This window comes from Anopheles gambiae, chromosome 3 (assembly GCF_943734735.2).
Source record: "Anopheles gambiae chromosome 3, idAnoGambNW_F1_1, whole genome shotgun sequence".
NCBI classification, from domain to species: Eukaryota; Metazoa; Arthropoda; class Insecta; order Diptera; family Culicidae; genus Anopheles; species Anopheles gambiae.
Window position 1 is genome coordinate 60,415,001 of NC_064602.1, and position 18,463 is coordinate 60,433,463.

The 18,463-nt window shown below is 42.9% G+C and overlaps 1 protein-coding gene across 1 annotated transcript; it reads left to right on the forward strand.

Annotated features, from left to right (window-relative positions):
* Positions 1 to 7,258: 7,258 nt before the first annotated feature.
* Positions 7,259 to 8,909, forward strand: LOC133392899 (uncharacterized). The gene is made up of 2 exons (XM_061655405.1): positions 7,259 to 7,984; positions 8,772 to 8,909. The coding sequence occupies exons 1-2, from the start codon at positions 7,259 to 7,261 to the stop codon at positions 8,907 to 8,909; spliced, it is 864 nt and encodes a 287-aa protein (XP_061511389.1).
* The last annotated feature ends 9,554 nt before the right edge of the window (positions 8,910 to 18,463 follow it).

Genomic DNA, 18,463 nt, shown 5'->3' on the forward strand with positions numbered 1-18,463 from the left:
CTCTACATTCTCTATTGCTTTGTTCAATGAGGAGCTATTAAACACCCCGCTGTCACTACGTCGTCCATATTCACCTACATCTATAAATATAAATTTTCCATGTGCATCAGCGACAGCTTGTAGATGAAAAGAAAAGTACTTTCTGTAGTTAAAGTAATCTGATCCGCTATTAGCCAGTGCTTTGATCATCTTATGCTTGCCATCGATGCATCCGACGATGTTGGGAAAATTGTATTTTTGCTCTCTCTCATTTTTGAACTCTCTGCTAACTTAAAAACAAATGACAGAATCCGAAAATTTGTTCCAGTGGATAAGAATCTAAAATTGAAAAGAGTATGGTAAAAATAATAAATTATTTATTTTGTGATATCAATTTTCAGAAAATGAAGGAAAAAAGCGGTGGAGATCTCTACGTGACTTATATTCGAGGAAATTAAATGAAATGAATCAGCCTTCAGGGTCGGGATATAAACATGTAGGTTGGAAATATTTTCAACTTATGTCCTTCTTGAAGGATTGTTATGCGTCTAGGCCTCGAGAGGGAAATCCCAACCTGCAAAACCGAAGCTATAGGAAAACTTTCCTGTGTGCCAAAGCGAGAAAGCATGTTTTCTTTCTCTAGATATTGGACGGCACAACGCCGATCGTGTTGCCTGGCAAACAATTCCCTACGGACAAAGAACGGGTAATTTTTATCATGGTGTGCGTAAAAACCTAGAGTTAAGCCGATGGAAGATTTCCTAGGCTTTAAAAAGGGGGCGGGAACGGGTACCACGGTTCTCTCCCGCTTCCATACAAAATACACAGTGCGCTCTCTCAATACTCGCGCCCATGCGTGAGCATCCTTTCGTGTGCTTGTGTTTGTTTCTTTCGTGTTGCGCTGTGTGCGTTTCTTTCGTTCAGCGATCGTTCACACTCGCTGCGTATTTTTTTGTTATCTAAAGCTAAACAAAAACACAAACACACATTTACATACACAATATTAAACTAAAATAACATCGATCGCTCCATCGATACAAACGTTGAAGTGGCCGAATATCTGCGTAGATCCTTTTGTACACGTTGATTTCTGTAAAAAAGGTACGAAATGAAGCTGCGCGATGTACATAACATGCATTACGAATCATTCGCACAGCTTCATTTTAATTCGCACAACACTTGAACACTTGAACACTTTACAAAATCATAACACCAATCGTCCAGGACTTAGGCTGACACACGTGCGGCTGCTCGCTGCGGATCCTTGAGCTGTACTGACGATTTCGTGTGGTAGCAAGAATGAGAGCACACAGAGGAACTTTCGGTGCAGCAGTGCAAGCGAGACACCGATATCAGCACAGCGCTGCGAGCAGATCAAACTGAGCGCACTGGCGGAAAGTAAACGCACACATTTACACATTTGTAACTGTGTTAGTGTCAAAAATGCATCCTCGCATCGCATCGCATCCTTGTATTTCACACCGTTTCTCCGCTTAACTCTAGGTTTTTACACACACCATGATAAAATATCCCGCTCTTTGCCTGTAGGGTTATGAACGAAAAACGGGAGAACGGGAAACCGATGTCCTTCGAGCGGATTCACCTACAAACAACGAGCGGGATATTTTAACATGGTGTGTGTAAAAACCTAGAGTTAAGCGGAGAATCGGTGTAAAATACACAGAGGCGAGAGCAAGTTTTGGTTTCGACACAGTTTTAGCACTAACACAGTTACACATGTGGAAATGTGTGCGTTCAGTTTCGGCCAGCTCGCTCATTTTGATCTGCTCGCAGCGCTGTGCTGATATCGATGTCTCGCTTGCACTGCTGCACCGAAAGTTCCTCTGCCAAAGCGAGTCAACACGCTCGAAAGTAGCAAGGAAAGTAGAAATGAAGTAGCCTTCTACTTCCCTTCTACTTTTGTTGCTTAAAATCAGAAGAATGTAGAAACATGTGGGTTCCAGGAAAGAGCAAAAAATGAGTTCTTGAGTGTACGTGTACACACACGCACACGCGACGACTCACGCTTACGTTCTTGTTCTACGCCCCTCCCCCTTCTCACTCGCCCCACAGATCTATTTTTAGATCATCACTCACTTCCATCGACGGCGGTCGATGTGACCGATGTGTGTCGTCGCGTGTGTGTTGTCGATTTGGTCAGAAAAACTTTTTCTTCACACCAAATCTCTGACATAGAGCGTCGGCGTACCGATTCAACCATCGCGACTTTGATCAGTGCGCGCGGTTAAAACGACCTTTTGTATTGTGTTGTAGGTAGCGTGCGCGCCAAAATTTTAAGAGTGCGCGGAGAGTGAATGTGGTTTTTTGGGGGTGGGGGATTGAGATACAGAGACAAATTTCGCTGCACATTAACACATACATTCTCACTGCACGGGTTGAACTGCGAATGCTCAGTTCTGAGAGAATATACTCGAGCGCTCGTGCATGAGTGCAAGCAAGCGCGGTATAGAGGATAGAGGGAGACAAACGATTATTTTGCTCCAAGCTTTCTACTTTTGTCCCGTTGGGTGTGTGCTCTCATTCTTGCTACCACACGAAATCGTCAGTACAGCTCAAGGATCCGCAGCGAGCAGCCGCACGTGTGTCAGCCTAAGTCCTGGACGATTGGTGTTATGATTTTGTAAAGTGTTCAAGTGTTCAAGTGTTGTGCGAATTAAAATGAAGCTGCGCGAATGATTCGTAATGCATGTTATGTACATCGCGCAGCTTCATTTCGTACCTTTTTTACAGTAATCAACGTGTACAAAAGGATCTACGCAGATATTCGGCCATGTCAACGATTGCATCGATGGAGCAATCAATTTTATTTTAGTCAAATATTGTGTATCAACTTACGTGAATGTGTGAAATCGTGTAAAGTTAAAATGTAAATGTTTCAATAAAGTGATAAAAAAATCTACGCGTGTTTGTGTTTTTGTTTAGCTTTAGATAACAAAAAAATACGCAGCGAGTGTGAACGATCGCTGAACGAAAGAAACGCACACAGCGCAACACGAAAGAAACAAACACAATCACACGAAAGGATGCTCGCGCATGGGCGCGAGCATTGAGAGAGCGCACCGTGTATTTTATATGGGAGCGGGAGAGAAAAGTGGTACCCGTTCCCGCCCCCTTTTTAAAGCCTAGGAAATCTCCCATCGGCTTAACTCTAGGGTTTTACGCACACCATGATAAAAATCACCCGCTCTTTGTCCGTAGGGTCCGCTGAACCGACTACCCATTAGTGATGGGTAATCCGGAGCGGAGTCATGGATCAACTCCGACGGTGCGTAAAATATGACTCCGGCTCCGGATCATAACTGGATTTGACTCCGGATCAGTCCGGATCAGTCCGGATCAGTCCGGATCACTCCGGATTACTCCGGATCTCTCCGGACTAATCCGGATCACTCCGGATCACTCCGGATCACTCCAGATCAGTTTTCGTACATATTCGATGTACGACTGGAAAGTCAACGAACTCATCAAGAATTGTCTAAACGATAATGGACTGTCATTCCGGATCCTGAGTGATCCGGAGTAATCCGAAGTGATCCGGACTCGGAGTCGATAAGTCCGAGGGTTTTCCCGTACGCACGACGTCCCCCCCCCCCCCCGCTAAACAGTCCGGAGCAACTCCAAGTCCGACTCCTAGGGATGCCGGAGTCTGATCAATCCGACTCCGCAAAAAAAAATGTATTTACCCATCACTACTACCCATATCTCTCGATCTCCCATGATGTTTGTGCTGTCGCGCTCATCCGGGTGTTAGGCATCGCTTGTCGTCTAAAAAGTTACAAGTGCATGCGCATGTTAATCGACGGTTGCCTGTTGGTCTTGCCAACATCCCGCAAAACGATCGACGGAAGGAAAGCGGTGTCCGGTTTTAAAATATCAAGGTAAGCGTTTCTATAATCCTATGTGCAAAATATTGTTTAGTTTTTTTTTTTATAAAACACATGGTGTTCAGGCACAGCCCTGTCACTTCATATCGTGCTTAACGAAACACGAACATTCTTCGTTCAATTTCGAGTGTTCGGCTCGATCGAGTAGTTTATAAATAACAGTGTATGTCGCGAATAAACTCTCTCTTCCAATTTTGCTGCACAACGAATAACTGCTGGTAAATATTAAAGGTTTGAAGGTTACACCGAAACGCGGAAAATAAATTATCCGAAATAACATTGGTGCCGTGACCAGGATTAAGACGATTCTGGTTTTCTGAATCTTAATTATTCTCGCGATAATCACTGTTTGCGCGCGTGTAACTGTGCTTTAGTCGCCTCACAATCGACCAAGTTCACTGTGTCCGCGAAATTTAGCGTTTTTTGTCAAACCGCACTATGACTGCTCCGATAAACGTTTTGTCGTCCAGAAGGACAGTTTTGCTAGCAGTATTGGCTAAGCACGAACAATTTTTGGCAGAATTTGACCCGGAACGGGATGCAATCGAAATCAACATTCGCATTGCAAAGGTCCAGAAGCTTTCCGTTGATTTGGAAGCAATTCAGGCCAAATTGGAAGATGCGGCGGCCACCGAGGAAGTGATAAGTCACAATGCCGCGTTACGAGACGATTTTGGCTCGCGTTTGATACGCCTTGAAGCCCATTTGAAGGCTAAACGGGTGCACGCTCCGCGATCCGCAAGCACAACACCAAACACTAACCCGTTGGCAGGTATAAAGCTTCCCACCATCTCACTTCCTGAGTTCGATGGTGATTACATGCAATGGCTCACGTATAGGGACACTTTAGAGGGATTAATTCACGAAAACATGGAACTACCACCGATACAAAAGTTTCATTATTTACGAGCTTCCGTGAAAGGCGAGGCCGCAAAGGTGATCGAAGCAATCACGATCAGCGCAGCCAATTACGAGCTAGCATGGCAAATGCTCACCGAACGATACTCGAATGAGTATTTGTTAAAGAAACGGCATCTTCAAGCACTTTTTGGTATGGCCACCGTTAAAAAGAGAGTGCATCAACCCTTCACCATCTTGTGGACGAGTTCGAACGTCACAAGAAAACGCTCAATCATCTAGGCGAAAAAACGGAGGCATGGAGCTGCTTGTTAGAACACTTAATGTGCACAAAATTGCCTACCTCCACATTAAGAGATTGGGAGGAAAATGCCTCAACTAGCCAAAATCCTAGTTACGAAGGATTAATCGCATTTTTACAGCGCCGTATGCGAGTGTTGGAAACCCTACAGGTAAACATTACCGAAGCTCCCCCTACCGTGAACCAAACGCACTACGCACATAAACATGCTCCGCCTATGCGCTTAGCAAGCTTTCCGTCAACATCACACGACACACGCACATGCCCTTTATGCCACTCCGATCACAATTTAACGAAATGCCCCCGTTTCATGCAAATGTCACCGGAGGAACGGTACCGAAACACAATGACACTGAAATTGTGCTTGAATTGCTTGCGCGACAATCACCGTGTGCGTGATTGCTCATCGCAATACAAGTGCAGACACTGCAATTCAACACACCACTCGCTTTTACACTCTTCACAAAATTACGGCACATTTTCCACTGCAAACACGTCAGCTGCGCAAAATGCTTCCGTACGCAACACACACAACACAGACGATCACACGGCAAACACGCAACGCACTTATGCAGCAGCATTGAGGCAAACTACGGAACAAGTTCTGCTTCAAACTGCACTAGTAAACATTGTTGATGCACATGGCATAATGCATCCTGCACGCGCACTTTTAGATAGTGCCTCCCAGCCAGATTTGATGAGTAGCCGTTTTGCTAACCGGCTAGGTATCAAATCGGGCACGGTCGATATCACGCTGATTGGTGCTGGTCAATCGTCCACCCCGGTGCGGAAATCGATGCGCACCACGGTATCATCCAGAGCGAGCCCTTATGCGATTAACGTTGAGTTTTTGATAATCGAGAAGCTTATTGCTGACCTGCCCGCACATGATGTGCCCACCAGCGGCTGGAAATTACCGCCACATATCATATTCGCCGACCCCCATTTCGAGAAGTCGGCACCGATCGACATTATTCTCGGTGCCCGGCACTATCACACGTTCTTTGTAAGCGGGGCGCAATATAAAATGTCATCGAATCTACCAGTCCTGATGGAGAGCGTATTTGGCTGGGTCGTGAGTGGATCAGCATCTACCTCTCAGCCAGCAACATCCAATACTTTTCACACTTCATCCGTGGTGTGTATGGTTTCACTAGAAGAATCAATAGAGCGTTTCTGGAAAGTAGAAGAACTACAGGTTAACGATGGCTATTCTCCTGAGGATCGCAAATGTGAGCAATTTTACAAGGATACAACACAGCGAGATGAAGCTGGTCGTTATATGGTATGCTTACCTAAACAAGCAGACTTCGATGTTAAGCTTGGCCTTTCGAAGGCAGCAGCATTAAGGCGGTTTAGTTTGTTAGAAAGGAGGTTTGAACGAGATGCAAACGTAAAAGCGGCGTACCATGATTTCATGCGTGAGTATCTGGAGCTTGGGCACATGTCACGCATAAAAAATCCCTCCGACGACGAACCCGCGTATTATCTGCCTCACCATCCCGTGTTCAAAGCCGCTAGCTCCACAACAAAGGTTCGCGTGGTATTTGATGGTTCAGCTAAGACGTCCACCGGCTTTTCGCTAAACGAGGCGTTATGCGTCGGCCCTGTCGTGCAGGACGATCTGCTCGACATAATTTTGCGCTTCCGCACATATAAGGTAGCCGTTGTTGGAGATATTGCGAAAATGTATCGACAAGTATTGCTCCATCCTATCGACCGGAAATTTGTACGCATTTGCTTTCGATTTTCGCCTCACTCGCCAATCGAATATTTTGAGCTGAATACGGTTACTTATGGCTTAGCCCCCTCATCATTCTTGGCAACCAGAACATTGCTGTAGCTTGCAAACGATGAGGGCGCCTCTTGTCCCAATGCTGCAGCTGCTTTGAAAACTAACTTCTACGTTGACGATTTCATCGGTGGTGCTGATTCCATCGGAAATGCTCGCCAGTTGCGAATCGAGCTTTCTCAATTGCTCGCCAAAGGCGGCTTCGAGCTGCGAAAGTGGACATCCAATCAGCTCGAGGTGCTCGCCGGTTTAAATGCGGATCAAATCGGCACACAGTCAGCGCGGCAATTCTTACCACACGAGACGGTAAAGGCTCTTGGTGTTTCATGGGAGCCAGAGCATGACGTTTTATCCTTCGAATCCGCAATATCCAGTGATGTGTCCATTCCGACAAAGCGATCCATTCTATCCAACGTAGTTCGCATGTTCGATCCGCTGGGCCTGATCTCCCCGATTGTCATTCGGGCCAAGATGATGATGCAGGAATTATGGTTGCAGAAAGCTGGTTGGGACGAGTATGTTCCAGATACTATCTGTAAGAAATGGAAAACAATACAAGAGGATTGGCAACTCATCTCTAAATTCAAGGTTAGTCGTTATGCGCTTCTACCTGGTGCGCGTATTCAGCTACATACCTTCTGTGATGCATCGGAGGCAGCATATGGAGCCTGCATTTATGCGCGTTGTGAAGGCGAAGGTGGGCAGATTCGCATAACGTTGCTTTCTTCCAAATCGCGTGTGGCACCGCTCAAGCGCGTCACACTACCCCGCCTTGAACTATGCGCTGCTGTATTAGGAGCACACCTGCATCACCGAGTAAAGAAGGCGATGGGGATCAACGTTGCAGAATCTTTCTTTTGGTCGGATTCCACCATCACCTTAACCTGGATCAGCGCCACACCCAACACATGGGCAACGTTTGTGGCTAACCGGGTATCTGAAGTACAGCATTACTCACACCCGCGGCAGTGGAGACATGTACCCGGCGCGTCTAATCCTGCTGACCTGGTTTCACGAGGCATGTCAGCCGCTGATTTCCTGAAAAGCAAACTGTGGAGCTTCGGTCCGGATTGGCTATCTTTGCCCGCTTCCATCTGGCCCAACTCTAACCCGGAACCAGCCAACGAAACGAATCTAGAGATTCGCCAGGTGAGTGCTGCCGTTGTAAACAAAACCACTAGTCACCCTTGGTTTGCGTTGTGTTCTAGCTACAAGCGATTGCTGCGTATCGTATCATACTGCATTCGCTTCACACGTAACGCTAAGGAAAAGGCACGCACTCAGCGAACAGCAGCACAGCACCCCGCACCTTTAATCGCCACACCCGAGTACATGGAAACAGCAAACACTGTGTTAAGCCGCCTAGCACAGCAGGATGCATTTTCAGCTGAACTCGGGCAGCTCAAAAAGGGAAACGAAGTCATGAGGCAATCACCTTTACGTGCACTAAGTCCATTCCTTGACGAACAAGGGATCATCCGTGTAGGTGGACGTTTACGACTATCTCAACTTCCCTACCAAGCGAAGCATCCTGTTTTGCTTCCCAAGAAACATCCGTTCGCGCAATTGATCGCAAAGTATCAACACGAGGAGCTTCGTCATGGAGGAGGAAGGCTGCTCTTATCTCGAATTCGCGAAGAGTTTTGGCCGTTAGATGGAAGGCATCTTGTTAAGCACATTGTGCAGAATTGTTTTCGGTGCATTCGACAGCGACCGACACTTGAACAGCAACAACTTGGACAGCTTCCAGCGCAGCGCATCACTCCCAGCCGGCCTTTTAGTGTTACCGGAGTGGATTACGCCGGTCCATTATACCTGAAGCCAGCCCATAAACGAGCCGCCCCGGGAAAATGCTACCTCTGCGTGTTTGTTTGTTTTTCCACTAAGGCCGTACACTTGGAGCTGGTAAGTGATCTAACTACTGCTGGTTATTTAGCTGCATTACACAGATTCACAGCACGACGCGGTTTACCGGCACACATACATTCGGACAACGGGAAAAACTTCGAAGGCGCGGCGAGGGAGCTTCACGAGCTGTTCGAAATGTTTCGCGATGAACAGCAGCTACATCTAATTGTGACAGATTGCACTAACCGCGGCATCAATTGGCACTTCACCCCTCCCAAGGCACCACATTTCGGCGGATTGTGGGAAGCAGCTGTGAAGACCGCCAAGCGACACCTTTTTCGGCAGTTAGGCAGCACGCGACTATCCTACGAAGGCTATACAACTGTCCTACATCAGATTGAGGCGGCGATGAACTCGCGTCCTCTCCTACCTATGTCAGACGACCCTAACGAGCTATCGGCACTTACCCCAGCGCATTTCCTCGTGGGCACATCGATGCATGCTGTCCCCGAGCCGGACTACACCCATCTTCGTTCCTGCACCCTCAGCGACTTGCAGAAGTGGCAAGTAATGGTGCAGCGCTTTTGGAAGCACTGGACGACGGAATACCTGCAAGAGATGCAACGTGATAACACCATGGCGAAGAGGAACGACAGCATCTTACCTGGCAGACTGGTTATCCTGAAGGATGATTTCCTCCCCCGAACCCGTTGGCCACTCGCACGTATCGTACATGTGCACACCGGAGACGACAAGCTGACACGGGTAGTAACACTGAAAACATCAAAAGGTATCGTAACTCGTCCGATAACAAAAATTTGTATATTACCTGTGGCAGAGGCCGACGAGAGCACATGCACCTAAATTCTGTTTATTTTGATTGTTTTTGTTTTGTTTGTTGACTTGCGTCAAGGGGGGGAGGATGTTCAGGCACAGCCCTGTCACTTCATATCGTGCTTAACGAAACACGAACATTCTTCGTTCAATTTCGAGTGTTCGGCTCGATCGAGTAGTTTATACAGGGTTTTCCAATTGAGTTTAGACTAGCAGCATACTTTTTTTGAATAGTCGCAATAGATTCTTGACTAGCATCCTCTATTTTTGATTACGAGCAATGGATTATTGACTAGGAGCAATTGATTTCAGCAGGCCGATTGCTGGCGCGGAGTGACCAGATTGTTTTTAGAGGTTATCGGTAGGAAATCTAAAGCGAATTCGGTAATTTTCGGTAAAAACAACTTTTTATTCACTCACAAAATTTATTAAATTCTAATTTTACGTTGAACGCTGAATACTTAGAAAAACATTTGATTTTTGGTTAGAAAAATTAAATTATAGTGCGCTCAATTGTAAACCGATATTCGATCGAAAATCGATAGAACTACATATGGTCACTCTGAAAAACTTGCCCAATCTAGCTTTTGGTTAGGTTATGCCTGTGGGTCCACTACTGCAAATTTCAATTCAGCCGTTAAGTGCTTTTGTGTTGTATTGTGCATTAATAAAATCAAAACAATAACATCGAAAACCTAGCAGATAAAATATATCTGACTTTGTGGATGATATATAGTAGTAAAACAAGTGATTTAAACAAATTGGCGGATGAAATTAAATATTATCCACAGATTATTATTCAAGTCGATCTGTCACACCGGATGTTATAAACGCGACGCTCTTAGGCTGTCAAGCAGGGACCTGCTGAAATCAATTGCACCTTTTCAAAAATCTATAGCGCTCAACCCAAATTATATGCTGCTGGTAAGAAATCAATAGCGACAATTTAAAAAAAATATGCAAGAAGTCTACAATCAATTGTAAAACCCTGTAAATAACAGTGTATGTCGCGAATAAACTCTCTTCCAATTTTGCTGCACAACGAATAACTGCTGGTAAATATTAAAGGTTTGAAGGTTACACCGAAACGCGGAAAAAAATTATCCGAAATAGTGAGATTAAATAATAATGTTATGTGAGATTAATAACATGGATTAATTATTGGTTAATTTCCATCAACAGATACAGGGTTTTCCAATTGAGTTTAGACTAGCCGCATACTTTTTTTGAATAGTCGCATTAGATTCTTGACTAGCATCCTCTATTTTTGATTACGAGCAATGGATTATTGACTAGGAGCAATTGATTTCAACAGACCGGTTGCTGGCGCGGAGTGACCAGATTGTTTTTAGAGGTTATCGGTAGGAAATCTAAATCAAATTCGGTAATTTTCAGTTTAAACAACTTTATTTTCACTCATAAATTTTATTAAACTCCAATTTTATGGTTGAACGGTCAATACTTAGAAAAATATTTGATTTTTGGTTAGAAAAACTGAGATTTAGTGTGCTCTATTGTAAACCGATATTCGATCGAAAATCGATAGAACTACATATGGTCACTCTGAAAAACTTGATTAATCTAGCTTTTGGTTAGGTTATGCCTGTGGGTTCACTACTGCATATTTCAATTCAGCCGTTAAGTGCTTTTGTGTTGTATTGTGCCGTAATAAAATCAAAATAATAGCACCAAAAACCTAGCAGATAAAATATATCTTATTTTGTGGACGATATATAGTAGTAAAACAAACACGTTAAACTAATGAGCGGATGAAATTAAATAATATCCACAGTTTATTATTCAAGTCGATCTGTCACACCGGGTGTTATAAACGCAACGCTCTTAGGCTGTCATGCAAGGACCTGCTGAAATCAACAAGGTGTGTTTATTAAGGAGGTGAATTATTAGCGCGTTTGCCGGGCGCCATCATTGAGTATTGTTATGTCAAATCGCATACAATTTTCTATACCCCCCTCCAGCCCTTCCTGATTTTAATACCGGAGCCCACAGTATTGTTATGTCAAGTCGTGAAATGTCAATTTGCTCTGAAGCACTTCACCTCCTAATATCCATACACCTTGGAAATCAATTGCCCCTAGTCAATAATCCATTGCTCGTAATCAAAAATAGAGGATGCTAGTCAAGAATCTAATGCGACTATTCAAAAAAAGTATGCGGCTAGTCTAAACTCAATTGGAAAACCCTGTATCATCACAGCTCTTTCGTAGAAGAGCGCACTTCAAGCACGCCTAGGATATGGCTAAACATGCGTAGCACCAGTCCGTGACGTCATTTCCAGACAGGCGCCGGCTGAACACGCGCAGCACCAGTCGAGGATATCCAAGTGCAGAGGGTAGAAGGAAGAACGAGAGGAAGGGTAACAGAAAGCAACCGCAGCATTTGGAAGGGGTGAAGCATCCTGCCGTATACAGAGTGTGAGTGTGCCAAAACGCATGTGGAAAGAGGAAGTCCAATAAATAGCATACGAAAGTGTACATAAAGCAAAAAGAAAAAGCGTCACTAGGGGAAGGTAGGTAAAGACGGACACGTTAAGGGAAATGGTAAAAATCTAGGGATATATAAGTGCAACGACCATGAAAATGTGCATACATTATCTTACACTCATGTTTTATCAGAAAATGTGTTAAAACTTTTAAGTTTCCATCGATTTTTGCGTTTTTTTCATGAATGAAAAACATGTTTTTTTCGTGCAGTTTTGAAATGTTCGGGTAAGACGGACACCTGATATGGGAAAGATGGACACCATGAAGGGTAAGATGGACACCTGTAGAAAAGGTTAGAAAGTGAAAAAGTTTTACAATATTTTAACAAATTCTATCGCTTTCCAAGTCCTCGTACGTTTATAAACCAATTCTTGGTCTATTGCAACGGCGATTCATTCAGCCATGAATTTAGGAATTGTAAACGGCGCTTGTAATATATCGTAGAATTCAGCATCTAAAGCATTATTGACATATCGCGCACTTACAGCTGACGTTGCTCTAGCTTACAGAACAACAGTCTAGAACTTCCTTTTAGGAAATTACTCCGCAAAAAGTCCACGACCCCAGTATTCATGAGGGACTAGTTAACAGTTTAATCCATTTTCCACCATGTCAAAGTTCAACAATTGATTTTTGTAATCCAATAGAATTTCTCATCTATTCCTGGACAATGTCGTATGAATTCCTCATCTTTTTATTGCTTAAAGTTGTCCAAGTCGTGAGAAGATATTGGATTTCGTGAAGCGCCTCATCAGCGTCGAGCGAGTAATAGCATAACGAATGATAGTAGCCACTAGACCATTAGACCGGTGTTTAATTTCTCGCTTATTTCAATACTTTCTCTAGTTACTGATTGATTTATAGCATCGGAATTCCCTTATTGAGGATATTTGAAGAAATATATTCATCACCAATTGATATAAGATGTAAAATAAATCAATAAATTTGGTGTCCATCTTTCCCTACAACAAGGTGTCCGTCTTTCCCGCTTTGATGTCAGAATGTTTAAACCACCAGAAAACAATATTTTGTATTGCTTTTATCCTCGTTCTTTCGCCAGTTTTTTCATTAATGATCACGACAACCCATTCATATAAACAATACAAGTTGTAGAGCTTAAGATCGGCAGTAGTCAAATTAGATCCACAAGGGTTCACATGTTTGTAAAAAAAATTCACACGGGGCGCCTTCGGCAATTGTTGGTTGGGATGTTCCTGTTCGCAAAGGTAATCCTCTATCATTTATTTTTTTTTATTGATGTTATTATTGAAGCGTTTCATTTTTTATATTGCAGATTCTGTCAAAGAGGAATACTTAGAATACGACTACAACAATAACAAAGTTGAGCATCTAGATGAGGATTAATCGTATTCTCGGCCTCAGCACAAGTTTTCGATCGAACAAAATCGATAGGCGCTCACGTAAAACTGACAGTATAACTATTTCTTTTATACGCCTACGTGAAGTTGCCCCCCCCCCCCCCCTCCCATGTAAACAATTGGTAAAATAATTAATAAATAATTTGTTATCACCCAAAATATTGAAAAAGAACCAAAACATTTACCAACTAGCTACATAACGTTTTTCAAAAACATCAACCTTGATTTATGGCATTTTTCTGATATTCGATAATTTCCGCAGCTCAATGCGTCGCGGATTTTTCCCCATACAAAGCGGAACGTTCGATTTTTTGTAGCATAGTTTATTTAGGTAGCATAGGTAGAACGTTCAAAGCAGGAAACATTAAAAGCCCTTATCGAAACGGGGCCAAAAACATCATCCAATTATTTATTTTTTAATAGTTTAATTGAACCTGTAGATGCTTTACCGTTACATGTACAGCTACAGGTAAAAGAAAGCATCATGAAAGTTGTTCATGACGCCATTTTGCTAAATTAATAATTGAATTCTTCTTCTTTTTCTTCTTTGGCTCAACAACCGTTGTCGGTCAAGGCCTGCCTGTACCACTTATGGGCTTGGCTTTCAGTGACTAATTGATTTCCCCCCATAGCAGGATAGTCAGTCCTACGTATGGCGGAACGGTCTATTTGGGGATTGAACCCATGGCGGGCATGTTGTTAAGTCGTACGATAATTGAATACGTCCAAAAATTTAAGCAAAAGTTTACAAAGCAGGCAGATGGGGAAATAAAGTAAATAAATGCAATGAATTGGGTTTTTAAAATAAGATGTACTGTACAATTAATGTGAATAACGTCATCATGAACATATCAACAGGTTGGAATTCAATACAGGAAAGATTATAAATAAGATTGGAATCATTTTAATAGTAAACTTCACATCAAAACATAATACTCAGTAAATAATTAACCTTAATGTGACCATCAACGGTTCTTCTAGTGAGATATGTTGAATATTCCGCTTCATTTTCGCTATGCTTGGGGCAATTTTACTAAGAATATTAAAGAATGTTTCTTTAGGCATCCTCATATATTGAAAAAAAAAAAGAATACTGGCATTAGATGGACGTCGTTTTGCAAGAAAATACTGAAGTACCAGGTTAGGTTCTGCAGCAAAGCTACAAATAATCTCGTTGAACATCCTTAAAAAGAAAAAAAGTAAGTAAATGATCGTATCCCTATTCTACGTGTTGCATTCTTTCATTTCTCTACCACCAAAACAATGCTTTCAAGTCTGTCCCGTAAAGGATGTTAGCAGAGGACATGATTTTAGTACAAATTTTCAGCAGAAACGGAATTTTACAGTGAACCTCATTTGCGAGATGTTATGTAAATCTTTTATCAGTCTACTGGTTTCAACCAACATCCGATAGAAGCGATAATGGTGTAAGCGTTCGACGTTTACTTTTTTGACTTGTACTGCCCGTTTTGTCGCGTGAAGGACCGGACGCTGTAACTTCCGTATTACTCCAAGCTTACCGTCTTGCTACAGTTTGTCTCGTAACTCTTTATGAGAAGATATAATAAATTACCTTTATTTCAATTAGTGATGTTTGAAACAATTTAATTTAATTGTTTATTTAGCAGCAATCAGTATAGAAATTTAACACTCCGTTGATCTAAACCAAACAATAATCTATTTCATTTATGTTGGTTTATGTTTTTCTTTGTCAAATGTGTTTGACATAACCATGCAGAACGCAGCAAACAGGTACAGTATCGGACATTAAGATAGGACCCTGGTTTTTTCAACGCACCGTGCACTTGTTTTGCCACGTTACTTGTGTTTGGGTGTGTGTGTGTGTGTGTGTGTGTGTGTGTGTGTGTGTGTGTGTGTGTGTGTGTGTGTGTGTGTGTGTGTGTGTGTGTGTGTGTGTGTGTGTGTGTGTGTGTGTATGTGTGTGTGTGTGTGTGTGTGTGTGTGTGTGTGTAGTAGAAAGAGAGTGTGCTTTTTAATGTGTATTTGCAAGTGCTCGGGTTTCTGTCTGAAAAACGTAGCTTGCCATTATGTCATATTGCGTTGAAAGTATTCTGATAATGTGTTATCATGTCAAACATCGTGCGTTTACACTTGGATTAAAGCTACAGTTTGCATTGACAGTAGCTCTTGTTCCTCGGACGACAACGCAGGTGTGCTGATTGATGAATGTGCATGCGCAGCGATGCAAAATGGACACGCGCACAATAGCAATGAACTCGGCATTCCCTCACAGGTGTTTCGCTAGTGCACGCCATTGAAAGGCCTGCGTGCATCTCTGCGTTGAACGTTATGTGAGCATGGGAAACTTTGTGTGTGCATTGAGCAAGCGCGCAGGTGTTCTTTTCAATGGGCGTTTTGTTTCATGAGCGCGGCAGTATTCTGTTCTCGATTTTGAAGGGAAGACGCTTACTCGCGTACTCGTTGATAGTTTTATCCATGCGATGTTTTCGCTACTCGACAACGATGTAATTCATCGCGTATAGAAGTAGAACGCAGGCAAAGCACGGGATCAGCCGTGTCCATGTTTTTAACCAGCGCGTTCTTGACGGTCTAAGCAAGCAATGTTAGTAACAATGGGTCGAGGTAAACATTGTACCGATTATCAGCGCCATATCATTAATGAATGGCGGCTGCTGGCATTAAGCGCAAAACGATCGAGTTCGAAATGGAACGATCGCGCACTTTTGTGGCAAACGCGCTTCGGACAACCGAAACGCGCAAGTCAACCGGACGTCTTAAGAAGACCACGGCGAAAGAAGACCGTAAAATTGTTATTATATCGAAAAAACACTGATCGCGAGGGCAGTGGTCCTGCTTATTACATCAAAAACCTAACCCAAAACACAAAAAAACTACTAACAAAACTATCCGAAACGACCTACTTGTGAAACAAACACACACACCAATACACATTCAAACATACATACACACACACACACACACACACGACTGACAAAATAACGACTGACTGAAATAGTGATGTGGTATATAAATGTATTAGATAAGCATTTGTAAAGCCGGTAAAAATATGCGCAGAGAGCAATACTCTAGGCCCATTGCAGTTGAATATCGTGTTCGTCTGCACTTCCTCCAAAACATTTACGGGCGCCTTTGTAGCGGTCTAAGAGAACATCGATGGTGAAATGGGTGGTGAGAGGAAAAAAAAAAAAAAATATTTAGATTTTGCATAGTTGTTGAGCTTTTTGTGTCGCTTTTGTTTGATTGGATCAGTTTTGAACCGGGCTCACAAAATTGATAAGGTACCCATGGCAATTTCAAAAAATATTGAAATACTTTTTACATACTTTGGCTTGTATTTTATAAGCGAATTTTTGTTGTGTGAATTTTTTATTGATGTTCGAAAAAAATATATTTTGATAATTACTCTTATAAGACTTATGAAACTTATAAACCTGATAATCAAAATGCTATTTGGATTAAAAAAACACTCCTTATGAATTCCAACGATTCATCAATAACATGTTAATGATGGGAAATATGAATCTCATAAGGGATTCGAATCTTCGTGCTACAATTACAAATGCTACATTACACGAACATTTGATATATTTCGACTGAAAACTGCGTGATTCGACTTTCGAAATTAGAGATACGTGGTTTCTCTCGACCCCCATTAAAAGCATATTTCGAGGACAGCCTCCAAATTAAATCAGAATCCAAATCGCAATCAGAATCCCAGTCGAATTGCAATCCCGCTCCCTATCTGAATCCCGTCGAATCTCGAAAGAATCCCAATCCCAATTGAATCGCAATCCCAATCCTAATCAGAATCCAAATCGAATCGCAATCCCAATCCTAATCGGAATCCCAATCTAATCGCAATCTCAATCCCAAACGAATCCCTATCCCTATCGAATCCCAATCCCAATCGAATCGCAATCCCAATCCCAATCCCAATCAGAATCCCAATCCCAATCGATTCGCAATGGAATCTTTAAGGGATTCAAATCCTACAAACAGGATCCGTTTCTAGAGATTGAATCTTCGAATCTTCCGAATCCCGAATCTCCCAACACTATACATATTATGCGAATTTAATGAGGCAGACAAATTAGTGGTTTTATTTGGACGATATCATCATTGGTTCAGTTGATTTCAATTCTCATTTGAGCATTCTTAGTGCTGTTTTTACGAAAATACGCCAAGATGGGTTAGAGAACTCCTCTTCGCTACTAAGCTTCTTTGCTCTGCTGCTTTACAAATTCCATTGCACTTATTAATTCTATTTCCCAAAGCCACAGCCACCGTCTATTCTTTTGCCCAAAGCCAATCTCATTCTGCACATCAATGACCGAGCACGATTATTTGACCGAGTTTACGATATTGGATTTCTAGTACTGGTAAATTTTGTTAGTGGTTAATTGATACATAGTGGTATGTATTTATTAACATTTATTTTTATGTTATATGTATATATACATGACGTTTCGTTGAAAATGATCCAGCCGTTTCGGAGGTTGCTCGCAACAAACACCGTGACACGAGATTTTTATATATATAGATGTTCGCTGTGTGTCGAACGATTGGGGAACGATACTGGGGAAGCGGAGTCTTAGCTCGCATGAAGAGCTCGAGGCAACGCTCGCCACACCCGTTACTACTCCCGCACTGATCATAACTCACCCATCATTACACCGGTCGTCGCTACTACTCCCGTCTTCCCCGTCTTTTTCCCTCACTCTCCAGCTGCTGCTAGTGAGCAGTTATAGGCGCAATAACAGTTTGCAGCGGAAAGCTTTGGGACCGCTCGATGTCGTTCCTGCTACTTCCGCTGCGGCTGTCGTTCTCGTTGACTCGGTTGTCGTTCCAGCTGACGAATCCGTCCTATTCTCCGTTGTGGTGAAGTTGTTGGCGGAATTCGCGATCGTCCGGTCTAAGCTGGATCGATTGAACGAATCTGTCCAGGGGATGCGGGGGGAGCAAAAAAACATCATGCAGAAACGTCGAGTAAAATGTCGGCCATCGCCAAGTCGGTGTATCTGGCAAAAGTGCTTAGATCTGGCGAAGTGTATTAGATTATG